Below are 14,443 nucleotides of genomic sequence, written 5' to 3' on the forward strand. Positions count from 1 at the left end.
TATGGCTTAAATTTAGGTGGCTCCCAGGGTGATCAGTCCCGGGGTGCCGTATTGTGATTCCGTTTAACGTATTATATGGAACTTGTTGTCGTGGGATGTATAAGTAGGGAAAAATCAATAGAGAGGTAATTTTGACAAGTAAACATTAACCGGTAATTGAACAAGTCTATTATCGTAGCAAGTGCAAAAGTAAATTATTAAGCTCGTTAGGCCGCCTGGTCAGCGTTCTTGAGCTAAGAATAAAACCTTCTTACGTTACCTGCATTCCAAGTTCTCGGGACCTCTTTACCGTCGAGCTTCTCCAATTTGTAGGCGCCCTTTCCAATCACTTCTTTGACTCTGTAGGGGCCTTCTCAGTTCGCCGCCAGTTTACCTTCTCCTTGGGTCGGTAGCCCGATGGCATTGCGTCGTAGGACAAGGTCGTTTTGCTCAAATTCCCTCTTGAGCACTTTGGAGTTGTAGCGCAGGGCCATTCTTTGCTTTAGTGCTATTTCCGACAAATGGGCTATTTCGCTAGCCTCGTCTGCCAGGTCTTTTTCCACCGCTTCTTCTACTCCCTTTAGGAGTAATCGTGGGCTTGGCTCGCCGATCCCTACGGGTATCATTGCGTCCACCCCGTATGTCAGGCGGAAAGGGGTTCCCCTGTGGAGGATTGCTCGGTTGTTCGGTAGGACCAAAGAACCGAGGCGAGTTCGTTGGCCCATGCCCCTTTTTTGTTATCCAGCCGCTTCTTGAGGCCCAGCAAGACGACCTTGTTTGCAGCCTCAATTTGACCGTTTGTCTGGGGATGCTCTACTGAGGAGAACTTCTGCTTTATGCCCAGGCCGGCGAGGAACTCCATGAATTTCTTGTCGGTGAACTATGTCCCGTTGTCAGAGATGACGATTTCTGGGATGCCGAATCGAGTTATCACTTGCCTCCACATGAACTTTCGACAATTGGCTGAGGATATGCTCGCTAGTGGTTCAGCCTCTATCCATTTGGTGTAGTAGTCGATAGCGACTATGAGGTATTTGACTTGCCCCGGGCCGACCGGGAAAGGTCTTAGTAGATCGACTCCCCATTGTGCGAAAGGTCGGGAGGACGTCAGTAGGCTTAGTTCTGTTGCCGACGCTCTGTGGAAGTTGGCGTTCTCTTGGCACTTGACACATTTCATTACGAACTCTTTTGAGTCGACCATCATCGACGGCCAGTAATATTCAGCTCGGATGAGCTTTCTTGCTAGGGCTTTGCCTCCGATGTGGTGACCGCAGCATCCCTCATGGACTTCTCTGAGTACGTAGTCCGTCTGGTCGGGATGGAGGCACTTCAGCGAGGGCTGGCTAAGTCCCTTTCTGAACAGTTGGCCTTGTATGATCGCATATTTGGCCGCCTCCCTTCTCAGTGCTTTAGCTTCCTTCTCGTCTTCAGGGAGTTTGCCGTTTTCTAGGAAATCAGTGATGGGGTCCATCCAGGAGGGGCCTATCTTTGTTAGGTGGAGGGCGACTGCCGGTTCCTTTATCATTCCTTGAATAAGGGACCTGTTGCCGACTCCCGGTTTTGTGCTCGCTAGCTTTGATAGGAGGTCTGCCCGTGTGTTCCTTTCCCTCAGAACGTGTTGGACCACGACCTCCTCGAACTGTTTTGCCAGCTCTTTGACCTTTTCCAAGTACTTTTGCAATAGCGAGTCCCTGGCTTGGTAGCTTCCGTTCACCTGCGAGGTAACGACCTGTGAGTCACTGCATACTTCCAGCCTTGTAGCCCCGACTTCTCGAGCTAGGATCAAGCCGCCCAGAAGGGCCTCGTATTCCGCTTGGTTGTTTGATACAGGAAACTTGAACTTGATTGATTGTTTGTATATGACCCCGGCAGGACTTTCCAAGATGATCCCACTACCCCCGGACGTTTGGTTGGAGGCCCTGTCCACGTGGAGCCTCCACCGTATGCCCGTTTCTTCGGTTGGGTCCCCGCTACTTCCACCAAGAGGTCTGCCATTGCTTGTGCCTTGATCGCATATCGGGGCTCATATCGCAAATCATATTGAGATAGTTCGATGGCCCAAGTCATCATTCTTCCCGATTAGTCGAGTTTTTGGAGAACTTGGCGGATTCTTTGGTCCGTTCTTACGACCACTTGGTGACACTAAAAGTACTGCCGTAGTCTTCGGGAGGAGGTTAGCAGTGCTAGAGCCAGCTTCTCTAGTTTGCTGTATCTTAGTTCTGCTCCTTGTAGCGCTCTACTCACGAAGTAAACTGGTTGTTGAATCTTCCCTTCTTCCTGTACCAAGACTGCCGCCAGCGCCTCCTCCGTTATGGCCAGGTACAGGTAGAGCGGTTCTCCGACTTTTGGCTTCCCGAGCACGGGTGATGTTGCTAGGATTTCTTTGAAATGATTGAATGCTTCCTCACACGCCGGGGTCCAATAAAAACTATCCCTTTTTTCATAAGGTTGAAAAATGGCAGCGCTCTAGCAGCTGACGCTCCGAGGAAACGGGATAAAGCGGTGAGTCTTCCAGATAGCCTCTGAACATCCTTGACGCAGCCCGGACTCTTCATTTGGAGTATTGCTTGGCATTTTTCCAGGTTGGCCTCGACCCCCCTTTGGGTTATCATGAACCCTAGGAACTTCCCTGCTTCCATGGCAAAGGCGCATTTGAGTGGGTTGAGCCTCATGTCGTGTTGTCGGAGGGAGGTGAACACGTTTCCCAGGTTGCTTATGAGGTCCTCAGACCGGGTGGTCTTTGCGATAGTCATAATAGAGGCTCTTGTTTCCCCCGGTCCGGTCCTTCAGAGGTCGGGGTTTCGACAGAATTCCCTTCTCGGCTATCTGTTGGTAAACTTCTATAATAGGGACTATTTAAAGGTCTCCATAAGCCGTAGATGAAGGGATTGAATTCTTATTCCTTCTAGGGGATTCTATTACTACACCTTTATGGGACCCAACTGTAACTCCAAAGAATATGGGTATAAAAGTTAACCACCTAGAATCGATCTATGACCGCTAAACAAAAGGAGTCCTTTACTAAGTAAGCTAGGCAACCGTCTTTACCCGCCTCAACCGATCTAGGGGGTGTAATTGGTGAATTTCCCGACACAAGGAAACGCTCGGGACGTCTTGCTCGGACCGCCATCTCTGGCGTGTTCCTTCTGTCTCTCCCCGATGCCGTGCTGCTGGGTTTGGTTGTAGGCGGGCTGCCGCTTGTTGGCGGTAACGACCTGACTTACTTCCTCATCATTAATGTATTCCCTGGATACACTCTGGATCTCCTGCATTGTCCATACAGGCTTCATGGTGAGGTGCTTTCTGAAGTCATCGTTTAGAAGTTCGTTCGTCAGGCATAAGCTAGCAACCGAATTCGTCAGCCCGTCGATCTCCAAGCATTCATCGTTGAATCAGTCTAGGTATTTTCTGGTCGGCTCGTCGGACCTCTGAGTCACTCCAAGTAAATTGATTGGGTGCTTTGCCTTTGCGATTCTGGTTGTAAATTGGGCTAGGAAGGCGCGGTTGATGTCCAAAAACCTGGTCACCGAGCCCTGCGGGAGGTTATTAAACCACCGTATTACAGGTCCTGCTAGGGTGACCGGGAAAGTGCGGCACCTTACCTCGTCTCCCACTCCCTCCAGGTTCATTCTGGCTTCGAAAGTCGTGAGGTGCTCCTGTGGGTCTTGAGTTTCATCGTACCTCATGTCCGTTGGCTTGTCAAAGTGCTTTGGCAGCCGGACCTTGAGGATGGAACGATGAAATTGGATTGTGCCCATTATCACTGGTCCCCGTGTTCTCACTGTTCTTCCCTCGTCGTCCTCCCGACGAGTGTCCTCGCGGTTTCGATCTGTGGTGCGCCTCCTTTCGTGCCTGGTGTAAATGATGGGGTCGCGGCGTCTTCTTGCGCGTCCTTCCTCCCTGGCACTCTCGGGCTCAGATCGTGGGCTAGCTGTTTGTCGGGAGCGGCTTCTCGGGGGGGGGGGGGACGGGAGTAGATTGATTCGGGAGTTTGTTGGCGATGTTCCCGGTCTACCAGCCGGCGCTCTAGGTCCTGCATCATGTGACGTAGTTCTTGCATTATTCTGGCACTGTTATCGCCAGTTCCCCGAAGGGGCGCATTTCGAGAGATCGTGAGGTTCGTCTTGGAGGGGACCTCATGCGCTCCCGGGAAAAAGCCACGGAAGCTTCCCCTCTGCGCTCGGTCTCGCGGTCTGTTCCTCCTGGGTCCAGTACAACGTCCATTCAGGCGATCCCCACAGACGGCACCAATGTTCGATAGGTCGGGTACCGGACGGATCGAATTAGTATCCTGGTTGATGAGGGGAGGTCTCGCCTGGTCGTAAGTTACCGGGTTGGAGTAGACGACGTCTCGAGCACTTCGTGTGAGGAGGGGGGTGTCACCTGCAAGACACTCCAACGCTCTAGTCAGCAAAGTGTGCAGGCGAAAAAGGGATGAATGGTATGTGACGTACCTTGGGAGAGGGGTAGGACCTTCCCCATATATACCGTGTCAGAGGTGGGCCCTGCAGGGACAGGCCCACCTTCTTCGATGCTTCCTTCGCACAGCTCTCAGGGACGCGTGTCCAGGTCGGCGACTAAGCGCCTCACTCCTGACCGTTCGGGTCAGGTGGTACTCGGGTTGGGCTGGCCCGCAAATAGTTTGGGCCAGGCCGTAACATTATTATTATTATTATTATTATTATTATTATTATTATTATTATTATTATGATGAAACATGCATCCTGTTAGTTCCAAGATTGAATATGAGATTAAACAAGTTAACTTTTTTTATTAATTTTAATTTATCATATATTGATTATTTTTAAATTATAACATAAACAAAATTAAAATAGTTCCCATGAAATTCTCTTATAGTTTTTTTTTCATTGGAGATCTTTCCTAAGTTAAAGATGATAAATAATTCATTTAAAAACATTAAAAAAGGCTAACAAAATTGTTTATATTTTAAAAAATTCGGCTATCTACTAATTAATATGTATATGTTACTTTTAACAATAATGCTCTGGATCCATATAATTTTCCGAACCAAGTTCATCTATCTAATTTAATCTCGCGCGCCACTTACTTATAACAAACTTTTAATATGAACCTTCATTTTTTTATTTATCTTCAACATAAAATTTGCTTTCTTCTCTGTTTTCATTGTGTTTTCGTCTGATTCTTCTCTCTTTCTCTTTAGAATTTCGTTTTTTTCACCAAATTTTCTCTTCAAATTTTCGATTTTGTTGTCTTCTCCTCTGTTTTCTTCTTCAGATATGCATTTACGAATCAAACCGTGTATTATTCATCTAAATCGAATGTATTATTCTTCTGTATTAAAATAATGAATTATTCAAGTTTAAATTTGGATGAGAGCGATTTGGATTATCCTTGCGAATCGAATCAAGTGGACGAGATTTGAATTATTCATTCTTTAACAATTTTGGATTGAATGGAATTGAAAGGAATCTAATGCAATTGAATAAAGTGATAATGTATAATTTGTTATGATCACATTATTTCGGTTTATTTATTTGTTATTATACAATGGTCTTGTGTATGATAATATTTCGGTTCACTCATCAATAATTTTGAATTGAATGGAATGGAATGTAATTGAATAAAGTGATAATGAATAATTTCATGCTTCTTTGCTAAAACCAGTGTTGTTTAGGATTTTCTAAATTTATATAATGCATATTTTTCAGTTCATTTGATATTACACAATATCCTTATGTATGATACTATTTCGGTTTATTCTGCAATCTAGGTGTGTTGTCGATGAACTAACAATTTGTCTCAAAGGTTGGGATGACTTTCAAGACACTCGAAGAAGTTGAAAAGTTCTACAAAGATTATTCCGAACTTGCTGGTTTTTCTACGAGAATAAGGAACACCACTCAGAAGGGAGATGAAATTAACAATCAATTAATTACATGTAGTAGAGAGGGAAAATGGAAATTCAAGATATCTCCAACTCTAAAGACAAACCTTTCAGCAGAAATAAACTGTCCAGCCAGGATTTATGTACATATATTGAAGGACGTTGGTCTTTGGATCATTTTTAAAGTTGTTCTGAATCATTCACATCCTTATTGTCCAGATCGAACAAAGATGCTGAAACAACACAGGCAGCTAAGCATGTTTGTGCATTGTACCATTGAAAATAACGAGAAAGCCAAAATCAGACTGAGTAAAACATATCAGTCATTTGTAGCAGCAGTGAGTGGTCATCGTGAACTAAATTTTATTAAAAAAGATGTGAGAAATTACATTACAAGAAAAGTACGGAATATTTCCGAACAAAATGATGCCAAAGAATTTAGTTATCACAATAATTTAGAAGCACGTGAACCAAAAATTCAAGGAAAATGAGTCTTTTTTATTTATCATTTCATTATTTGCCTCAAAGGCAATCCGCTTGACCAGTCTCTTTCGTGTCCAGTGTGCCACCCATGGTGGCTCAGGAGCATCATCTGCTTCTCAATTAAGAAACTTCATTTCATAAAAATATATTAACATTAATTCCTTAAAATAGTTTACATATGCAATAACAGAATGATCACTTTCACAGCTCCTAAGTTGGGCTTTTAACTTCTTGTTTTCTTCAACAAGATCAACAGTAGTTTCGGCCTCCCTTAGTTTTTCTTTAAGAAAACCATTTTCTGCTTTAAGAATGGTGATTTGTTGTTCAAGTTCTTGATTATCCAGCAAGAAGCATCTAATTTTTTTAGAAAGGTGGTCTATCATAAGATGAAGAGCTTCAGTGTCAGGGTTATAGGTGACTACCTGTTCAACGTGGTCTGCAATAAGGCATGGTTGAGACTTAGTTTCGGATTCTTCATCATCTTCAGAATTGTTTTCCAAGTCCTCCCAAGAAGCCATCAGACCTTTCTTCTTTCCCTTCTTTGGCTTTTCTTCTTTCTTCATCTTAGGGCAATCTGACTTGAAATGCCCAGTTTCTTTACAGTTGTAACAAATCACCTTGCTGAGATCTTTCCTTTGTTTCCTAGAGCTGCTTCCCTTGTTTTTCTCCTTAAACTTCACCATTTTTCTGAATTTTTTTGCAAACAACACAAATTCATTTTCAGAGAAATTATCACTGGATTCATCATCCAGGGGGTTAGAAACAGATATAAAAGCAATTCCTTTCTTTTTTGAATCTTTTTTCAAATAAATGTTTTCAAAAGCAAGTAGATTTCCTCTCAAGTTATCATATGTCATGGAATCTAAACCACTACTCTTAGAAATGATTAAGGCTTTTTTTTCCCACTCTTTAGTAAGACACCTTAGGACTCTCCTTACAAGCACAGAATCAGGATACTTAATCCCCATAGCATCCAAGCCAACAATGATAATGTTGAATCTTTCAAACATTTCATCTATTGATTCTCCTTCCTTCATTGAGAATATTTCATATTCCCTGTTCAACATGTCTATCCTTGTCTTCTTTACTATGGTAGTTCCTTCATGAGTGATTTGAAGTTTGTCCCAGATTTTCTTTGCCATTGTGCATCGTGATACCCATCGGTACTCCTCAAAGCTAATAGCACAGTTGAGCAAGTTGATAGCCTTGGCATTGAGCTCCACCTTCTTTCTATCTTCTTTGGTCCAGCTTACTTCTGGTTTGAGTGAGATTACTCATTCAGCACTTGTAGTGGTTGGAAACTGAGGACCTTCCAAGATAATCTTCCAGAGTCGGTAATCCACTGCTTGCACAAAGATCTTCATTCTCTCCTTCCAATAGGTGTAGTTCTTCCCATTGAAAAGAGGAGGTTTGTTGCTTGACTGTCCTTCTGTCAGATTGTAGAACACCAGAGTTGAGCCACTGTTTTCTGCCATCAGGATCTTTTCTCCAAGCTGCAAAGCTTGATCTCTTTGAGACCAAGCTCTGATACCAATTGATGGTTTCAGTGGATAAGAAAAGGGGGGGTTGAATCTTAGCCCCTTTTTCACTTGATAACACTTGCTGGTCTTTGAAACAACTTCTGGAGACTTTTTTATTTTTGTCTCGTCCCTAGCCACGAGATTTTTTCTTTTTATCTCGTGACCCGACACGAGATATTTTTTAGTTTTATCTCCTGTGCAGCAGAAACAGAAATAGAGTAGAAGAGAGAGAAAATCACACCCAGATATATCCTGGTTCAGCTGTTAAGTGCAGTGCAGCCTACATCCAGTCTCCATCACAAAGATGATGGAATTTCACTATAATCATTCTTGATTACAAACACCAATTCTTCCTAGGAACTACCCTTCCTATCCGGGACAAGTACAGAATCTAAACTCCAATCCTGAACTTGACTTGGTCACTGCCAAGCTTTCAACTGCTAAGTGCTAACCCAACTTGCAAGGGGATTCCCACAGAATCATAAAACACAAACAGATGTACAAAGGACCTCTAAGGACATCTATGGCTTTTTCTTTTAATTTTGCACTCTTTACCTTTTTCCGCTCTATGGCTTTTTCATACAAACCTCACTGTTTGCCTTTTTCCATGAGACTCAAGACAGACAAAATTAAACAGAAAATTATAAAATAGAAAACATTGAAGGAGAGGAACTTCTGTTAGCTTAGGTAGCTATGAGAACTCTGTGCTTTGCACTCTCACTCCTTGCTTCAAGCCCTGGCTGTTCACCCTTATATATAGGGAGAAGCCTCCATGGTTGAAACCAAACCAACCAAGCTAATCTTCTTCTTCTTCATGGAAACCGGTTCGGCCAGAGAGAGAGAGGAGAGGAAACCGAATGTAAAACCCAACATGCAATTACCTCTGGTCCTTCCTTGGTCACCAATCTTCATCAATCCGAGCCCTCCATCTTACCTTGCCCTCCAAGACGGACTTCTAGCCCTTGATGCTTCATGATGATGATAGCTTCATCTGCTCCAATCTTCTGCCTCTTCCATCACGTAGCCACTGTAGCTACTTCCTGTGGTGGTTGAGCAAAGACAGAGACAAGCCATCCCTCCAAGGATCTTCCTCTACTGACCGAAATCTTCTTCATCCATTTTTGGGTATGGAGAAGCTGAAATATCTTCACCAAATCTTACCATAAGTGATGAGAATCTCAGCCACAGCATACTTTTTGTTTTCTTTTTCTTGCCATTATTGTGATGGTCTTGTTACTTGCTTCTCCTTCTTTTCGGTGGTTAGGCTTAGCTTCCATGGTTTCTGTGATATGACCGAAAGAAGAAGAAAGAGTAGAGAGAGAGGAAAGAGAAAGAAAAGCAAAGCTATGAGTGTTAGATAAATTAATTAGGTGCAACTCTCCATGCTTTGTGTAGTAGCGTGTAAGCTACACTCAATTGCCATCAAATCACTTGACATTTTCTCTTTCATGTTTCCAAGGTAATTAACTTAAGCAAAGAAAATTTGAAATCCACCACATGATGGAAATGGAACCCGTTGGAAGCATGAAGCAAAAAAAAAATTTGCTTTCTCTCTCAATTGGTTTTAGACCAAGCAAGCCAAAACAATTTGGGCTAACAATAAGGTTAATAGAATCTGGCCCATCTAAACAATTAAGCTAACATTCATATCCTAATTTGCATAAGGCTGAATTTTGATTTCATACTGGGTTTCAGATCTTTTCTTTTTATTCGGCCCAAGAAGTATAACTATAATCTCAGCCATCATGATCTCAACAATATAATATCAAGGCTGAGTATATGAGTTGGGCTAGCCAATATTTTTCGGCCCAATAGAAACCTGCACAAACAGAATTATTAAATTAGCAATTGTAATTATGAAGATTTTAATTAATAATTTTGTAATTAATTATGTTAATAATGTTTGATCATCATCAATTTAAATTAGAGTTTTCCAAACTCATCAGTGTTCTTTTCTTAGGACTCCACTATAGCGTCCTCTCCTTTCATATGGCTGAATCATTCTTTTTTTTAAAGTTTTATTTTTGTGTGTTTGATTATGAATAAACCATCACTCACATAAGTATGTGAACAATAATTTGTATTTGAGTCTTATGGTGTTATGCATCTGCTGGATGATAAATTATCTGCTAGTTACCTTGATTTGTTTTTGTTCTTCTCCTCCAATTTGAGGAAAATCACTCTCATACTATTGTCTTCTTGCTTGTCATTTTGTCCTTTATATACTTCTGTAACTTTATTCATCAGATCAGATCTTTTGCTTGTTAAGTTTTAATACTGTGTGTGCTTAATGATGTATAAAACAGCACTCATATAGTCATCATATGAGTATGTGAATTGTAATGTGTATTTAAATCCCAAATTGCTATGCAGTCTTTGGAATCTTATTCTTCCGTTAATTATTATGATGCTGAAATTCATAATTTCCAATTTTTATTATGAAAAAATCAGAAGGATCTAGTTGAAATAGAGTGAAGCAGAACCCATAAATCATAAATTATCTTGTCACAGGAATGAGTACTCACTTGAAGCACATTGCAAAATCGGAAACTTCACCAAGCAAACATTAGCTTCCACTATATCATATTACCATGATAAATGATATGCACACGACTTACATTAGTACAAGTTAAACACAATTCTGATTTCATTAGATAACATTTTACTGAATTTTCTTTTAGTAAGGTTTGCTAATATATTGGAAGTTCAAATACTATATGTCAGATTTGTTCATTTTTTTAAATATCTTTAAGACAGACAGAAGGAAAATACAAGATGAAAACACATAACCTAGGAAGCACCGATACGACACGCGATACGGACACGACACGACACGGATACGTCGACACGTTCTTTTTATAAAATATTGGATACGACACGTTTAGGATACGTTGTGAATTAAAATTTAAATAATATATTAAATTAATAAAATATCATATTATAAATATAAGAGGAAATATAGTTGCATAAAAAAGTCTAAAAATTATACAATTATTAAAAAAATAAAAAATTTTAATCTACTCTTACCATCTCGCTAATAGAAAATGTATCAATTTCTTCTCCTCCAAGTCCATCCGCAAATACCACAGCTTCTATGTTTGGTTCATCTAAAGATAAATATGAAACCTCACTCAGATCTGGACTATTGTCATCAACTCTGCTTCTATTAATTATTTTATTTTTAAATTTAAATTTTGATTTGTTTTATTTTAAAATATTTTAAAATAAAAAAAAAATCGGTTAATTGGGCCATAAAACCACAAAATCGGGTCGTACTCGTTCGGATTCATGACAGCTTCACCAAAATTCTGTATCGCAAGAAGACACGTCACCGATACGCTCGTTTGAAGTATCCGTCGAGTGTCGGTGTCGGATTCGTGTCCGACACGGATACGCCGGCACCATAGGAGAATCCGTGCTTCATAGCACATAACTAGATAATTATATTTCTAAGTATTACGTTTGTATCGTACCCTATAAACTCAGAATTTATCGACTTATATTTTGGTCACGTTGGGAAAATCAAACTTGCAGTCAAACGAAAGCTTATCATGTAAACGTTACTTCCCAAGAATTTCGGCTGAAGCCGAGATTCGCTCAAACCAACCCTTGAACAGTCCAAACCCTAAGTCTATAAAAACGGTACCAACATGAGTAAGTACGAACAAGCTATACAGCAACCACTTAATTACATACGCGAACTTTAAAGAGATGTTTTCAACTGACTTGGACGTCGGAGTCCTTTTTGTAGGTACCACACGCTCGAGTTCGTGTTCAAGGCAGATACTCCAAGTGACAGACGAGGTCATCTCTTCAAGAACCGACGTATAGCACGGAGAAGAGTATCCTTGCCAAAACATTTGACACCCACCGTGGGGCAACGCCTCACTTTTTAAGCATTAACCTAACGAGCATTTACTTTTCTTGTGCTGTTTTCTTGTCCTTCCTCTTTGCAGGGACGTAGCCGAACCATGACAGATCACTCGGTGACCCCGCAACACAACCCCTCTAACGCCGAACTTTTGGCAGCTAATGCCGCCTTATTAGCAGAAAATAAGCGTATGGCAGAGTTATTGGCGTCAAAATAAAACAGCGGTGAAGAGGATAAGGACAAAAAGAAGGCCAACAGTCACCCCCATGAAGACCACCAAGTAGAATCAAACGCGAAAACAGGAGAAACGCCTCCAAAAGGGGAAAGACGACGACAATGTCCTTTTTCCAAAGAAATCATAGATTTTGAAATGCCTAAGAATTTTACTCTCCCAACAACCTTGAAACCGTACAAGGGGATCCGAGACCCTAAAATTCATGTGACGAAATTCGAGTCCATGATGTTTCTTTACAGTGACTCAGATCCCATCTTGTGTCAGTCTTTCCCCACTTTTCTAGATGGTACCGCGTTATTATGGTTCTCTAATTTACCTAAAGGATGCATTTCGAACTTTGACGAATTCGCAAAGCTATTTACTAACCATTTTGCAGCTTCCAAAATTTACGTAAGAGATTCAGATTATCTCAGCACAATCAAACAGGGACAACATGAAAGCTTAAAAGAGTACATGACACGTTTCACAGAGGTAGCCATGCAGATCCCTGACCTTAATCCAGAGGTACAGTTACACGCCATCAAAAGCGGACTTCATCCCGGGAATTTCCAAAAAGCGATAGTAGTGGCGAAACCAAAAACATTGGAGGAATTTCGAGAAAAAGCTACAGGCCAGATAGAGATTGAAGAACTCAGAGAAGCTCAGAAGAACGAAAGGCCGACTAAAAGAGAAGAAGAAAGGCCTCACCGATCCATAAACAAAGATCCCAAGAAATCATTTAAACTAGCACCAAAGTTCGACTCATACACGAAATTCAACACAAAAAAGAAGACATAATTAAAGAAATCCTACACAACAAGTTGATCAAACCGCCAATCAGAGCAAGCTCGTACCAGGATAAAAAAATAAGTGGACAGAAGCAAACATTACGCTTTCCACCAGAAGTTCGGCCATACGGCAGATGAATGCGTAGTAGCAAAAGATCTGCTAAAGAGATTGGCAAGGCAAGGCCTTCTAGACAAGTACATCTCCTTTAGAAAGCAAATGGAGATGACAAAAGACGCAGAAAAAGAAAAAGAACCCTGGTAAAAGCAGGTGGAAACACCCCCATCCAAAGGAATAATAAATTACATCTCAGGTGGCTTCGCAGGTGGCGGAGCAACTACCTCGGCCAGGAAAAGGAGCTACCGAACAATGATGACGATGGAAGGATCTCGTCCAGAACCACAAACCTCGGCCCCAACTTCCCGTATCGACTTCAGTACGGCCGACTTCAAATCACCTTGCCCGAACTTAGACGATCCGGTCGTCATCTCAATCCATATGGGAGAATTGACAGTAAAAAAGGTCCTGCTCGACCCAGGAAGTAACGCCGATGTCTTGTTCTACTCAACCTTCAAAAAGATGCATTTCAGTGACAATGCACCGCAACCATCACCTGGAGAATTGGTAGAGTTCTCTGGGGAAAAGGTATCGGTATCAGGATATATTTGGCTAAGAACGACAATTGGAGAATCTCCAAACTCCAAAACATTAGATATTCAATTTCTAGTAGTTGATTGTCCTAGCCCTTATAACATTATCCTAGATCGACCATCACTAAACGCCTTTGGGGCCATCGTTTCGATGGTCCATCTTTGTGTAAAATTTCCCTTGTAGGATAACATGGTGGGGACGGTGTACGCTGACCACAAAGAGGCCAGGCAATGCTACAACGCAGGTCTCAAAGCAACAAAAAAGGAGAACACACCTCGAATTCATTCGGTGTACAATTTCGAAAGCCTCCCAACCTTGGCCGAATTGGACCCTCGAAGCGACAACAGTCGTCCTATACCTACGGATGACCTAGAAAAGGTACAATTGGGCCGAGACGAACAATTTACTAACATCGGATCCGCTTTTCTTGCAGGAGACAAACAAGGCCTCATCGACGTATTAAAGGCCAACACCGATCTTTTTGCATGGACACCAACAGATATGCCAGGAATTGACCCGAACTTCATATGCCACAAACTGGCAGTCAATCCTAACGCCCGACCTATACGTCAAAAGAAAAGAAACTTGGGGACAGAAAGAAGAAAAGCAGCAGAGGCAGAAACGCAAAAGCTTCTAGAGGCAGGATTCATTCGGAAACTTCAGTTTTCCGCATGGTTAGCCAACGTAGTAATGGTATGAAAGAGTTCGGGAAAATGGCGCATGTGCGTGGATTTCACCGATCTAAACAAAGCGTTCCCCAAAGATTGCTACCCACTTCCTAACATAGACAGATTGGTAGACGACACCTTAGGATTCCCAGTACTCAGCTTCATGGACGCCTACTCAGGATACAATCAAATACTCATGCACCCAGAAGACGAGGAGAAAACAACATTCGTGACCGACCAAGGCAATTTCTGTTACAAAGTGATGCCCTTCGGGCTAAAAAACGCAGGGGCAACTTTTCAACGATTGATGGATAAAGTCTTTAAAGAACAGATCGGAAGAAATATTGAAATATATGTAGATGACATGGTGGTCAAGTCAAGCTCGGAAAAACAACATAAGCACGA

General features: G+C 41.9%; 3 protein-coding genes across 3 annotated transcripts; 2 read left to right on the forward strand and 1 right to left on the reverse strand.

The window, feature by feature from the left end:
- Window positions 1-622: 622 nt before the first annotated feature.
- On the reverse strand, window positions 623-2,732 carry LOC140181881 (uncharacterized). Its single transcript, XM_072227511.1, has 3 exons — window positions 2,390-2,732; window positions 1,160-1,983; window positions 623-859 (listed from the first exon to the last, which is right to left on the reverse strand). Exons 1-3 carry the CDS (start codon window positions 2,730-2,732, stop codon window positions 623-625), a joined length of 1,404 nt encoding a protein of 467 aa, XP_072083612.1.
- Window positions 2,733-12,176: 9,444 nt separating this feature from the next.
- Window positions 12,177-12,731, forward strand: LOC112775917 (uncharacterized). Its single transcript, XM_025819818.1, has one exon. The coding sequence runs from the start codon at window positions 12,177-12,179 to the stop codon at window positions 12,729-12,731; it is 555 nt and encodes a 184-aa protein (XP_025675603.1).
- A 360-nt stretch (window positions 12,732-13,091) lies between these two features.
- LOC140181883 (uncharacterized) lies at window positions 13,092-14,069 on the forward strand. The gene is made up of 2 exons (XM_072227525.1): window positions 13,092-13,364; window positions 13,554-14,069. Exons 1-2 carry the CDS (start codon window positions 13,092-13,094, stop codon window positions 14,067-14,069), a joined length of 789 nt encoding a protein of 262 aa, XP_072083626.1.
- The last annotated feature ends 374 nt before the right edge of the window (window positions 14,070-14,443 follow it).

Source organism: Arachis hypogaea, chromosome 19 (genome assembly GCF_003086295.3).
Source record: "Arachis hypogaea cultivar Tifrunner chromosome 19, arahy.Tifrunner.gnm2.J5K5, whole genome shotgun sequence".
NCBI classification, from domain to species: Eukaryota; Viridiplantae; Streptophyta; class Magnoliopsida; order Fabales; family Fabaceae; genus Arachis; species Arachis hypogaea.

Coding starts and splice junctions, on each gene's coding strand:
- LOC112775917 (XM_025819818.1), top strand. CDS start 12,177: ATGATGTTTCTTTACAGTGACTCAGATCCCATCTTGTGTCAGTCTTTC.
- LOC140181881 (XM_072227511.1), bottom strand. CDS start 2,732: ATGACTATCGCAAAGACCACCCGGTCTGAGGACCTCATAAGCAACCTG. Junction 1,984..2,389: donor AGTTTTTATTGGACCCCGGC/GTGTGAGGAAGC, acceptor TATGCGATCAAG/GCACAAGCAATGGCAGACCT. Junction 860..1,159: donor TGGTCGACTCAAAAGAGTTC/GTAATGAAATGT, acceptor AACGGGACATAG/TTCACCGACAAGAAATTCAT.
- LOC140181883 (XM_072227525.1), top strand. CDS start 13,092: ATGACGATGGAAGGATCTCGTCCAGAACCACAAACCTCGGCCCCAACT. Junction 13,365..13,553: donor TAGAGTTCTCTGGGGAAAAG/GTATCGGTATCA, acceptor TTTCCCTTGTAG/GATAACATGGTGGGGACGGT.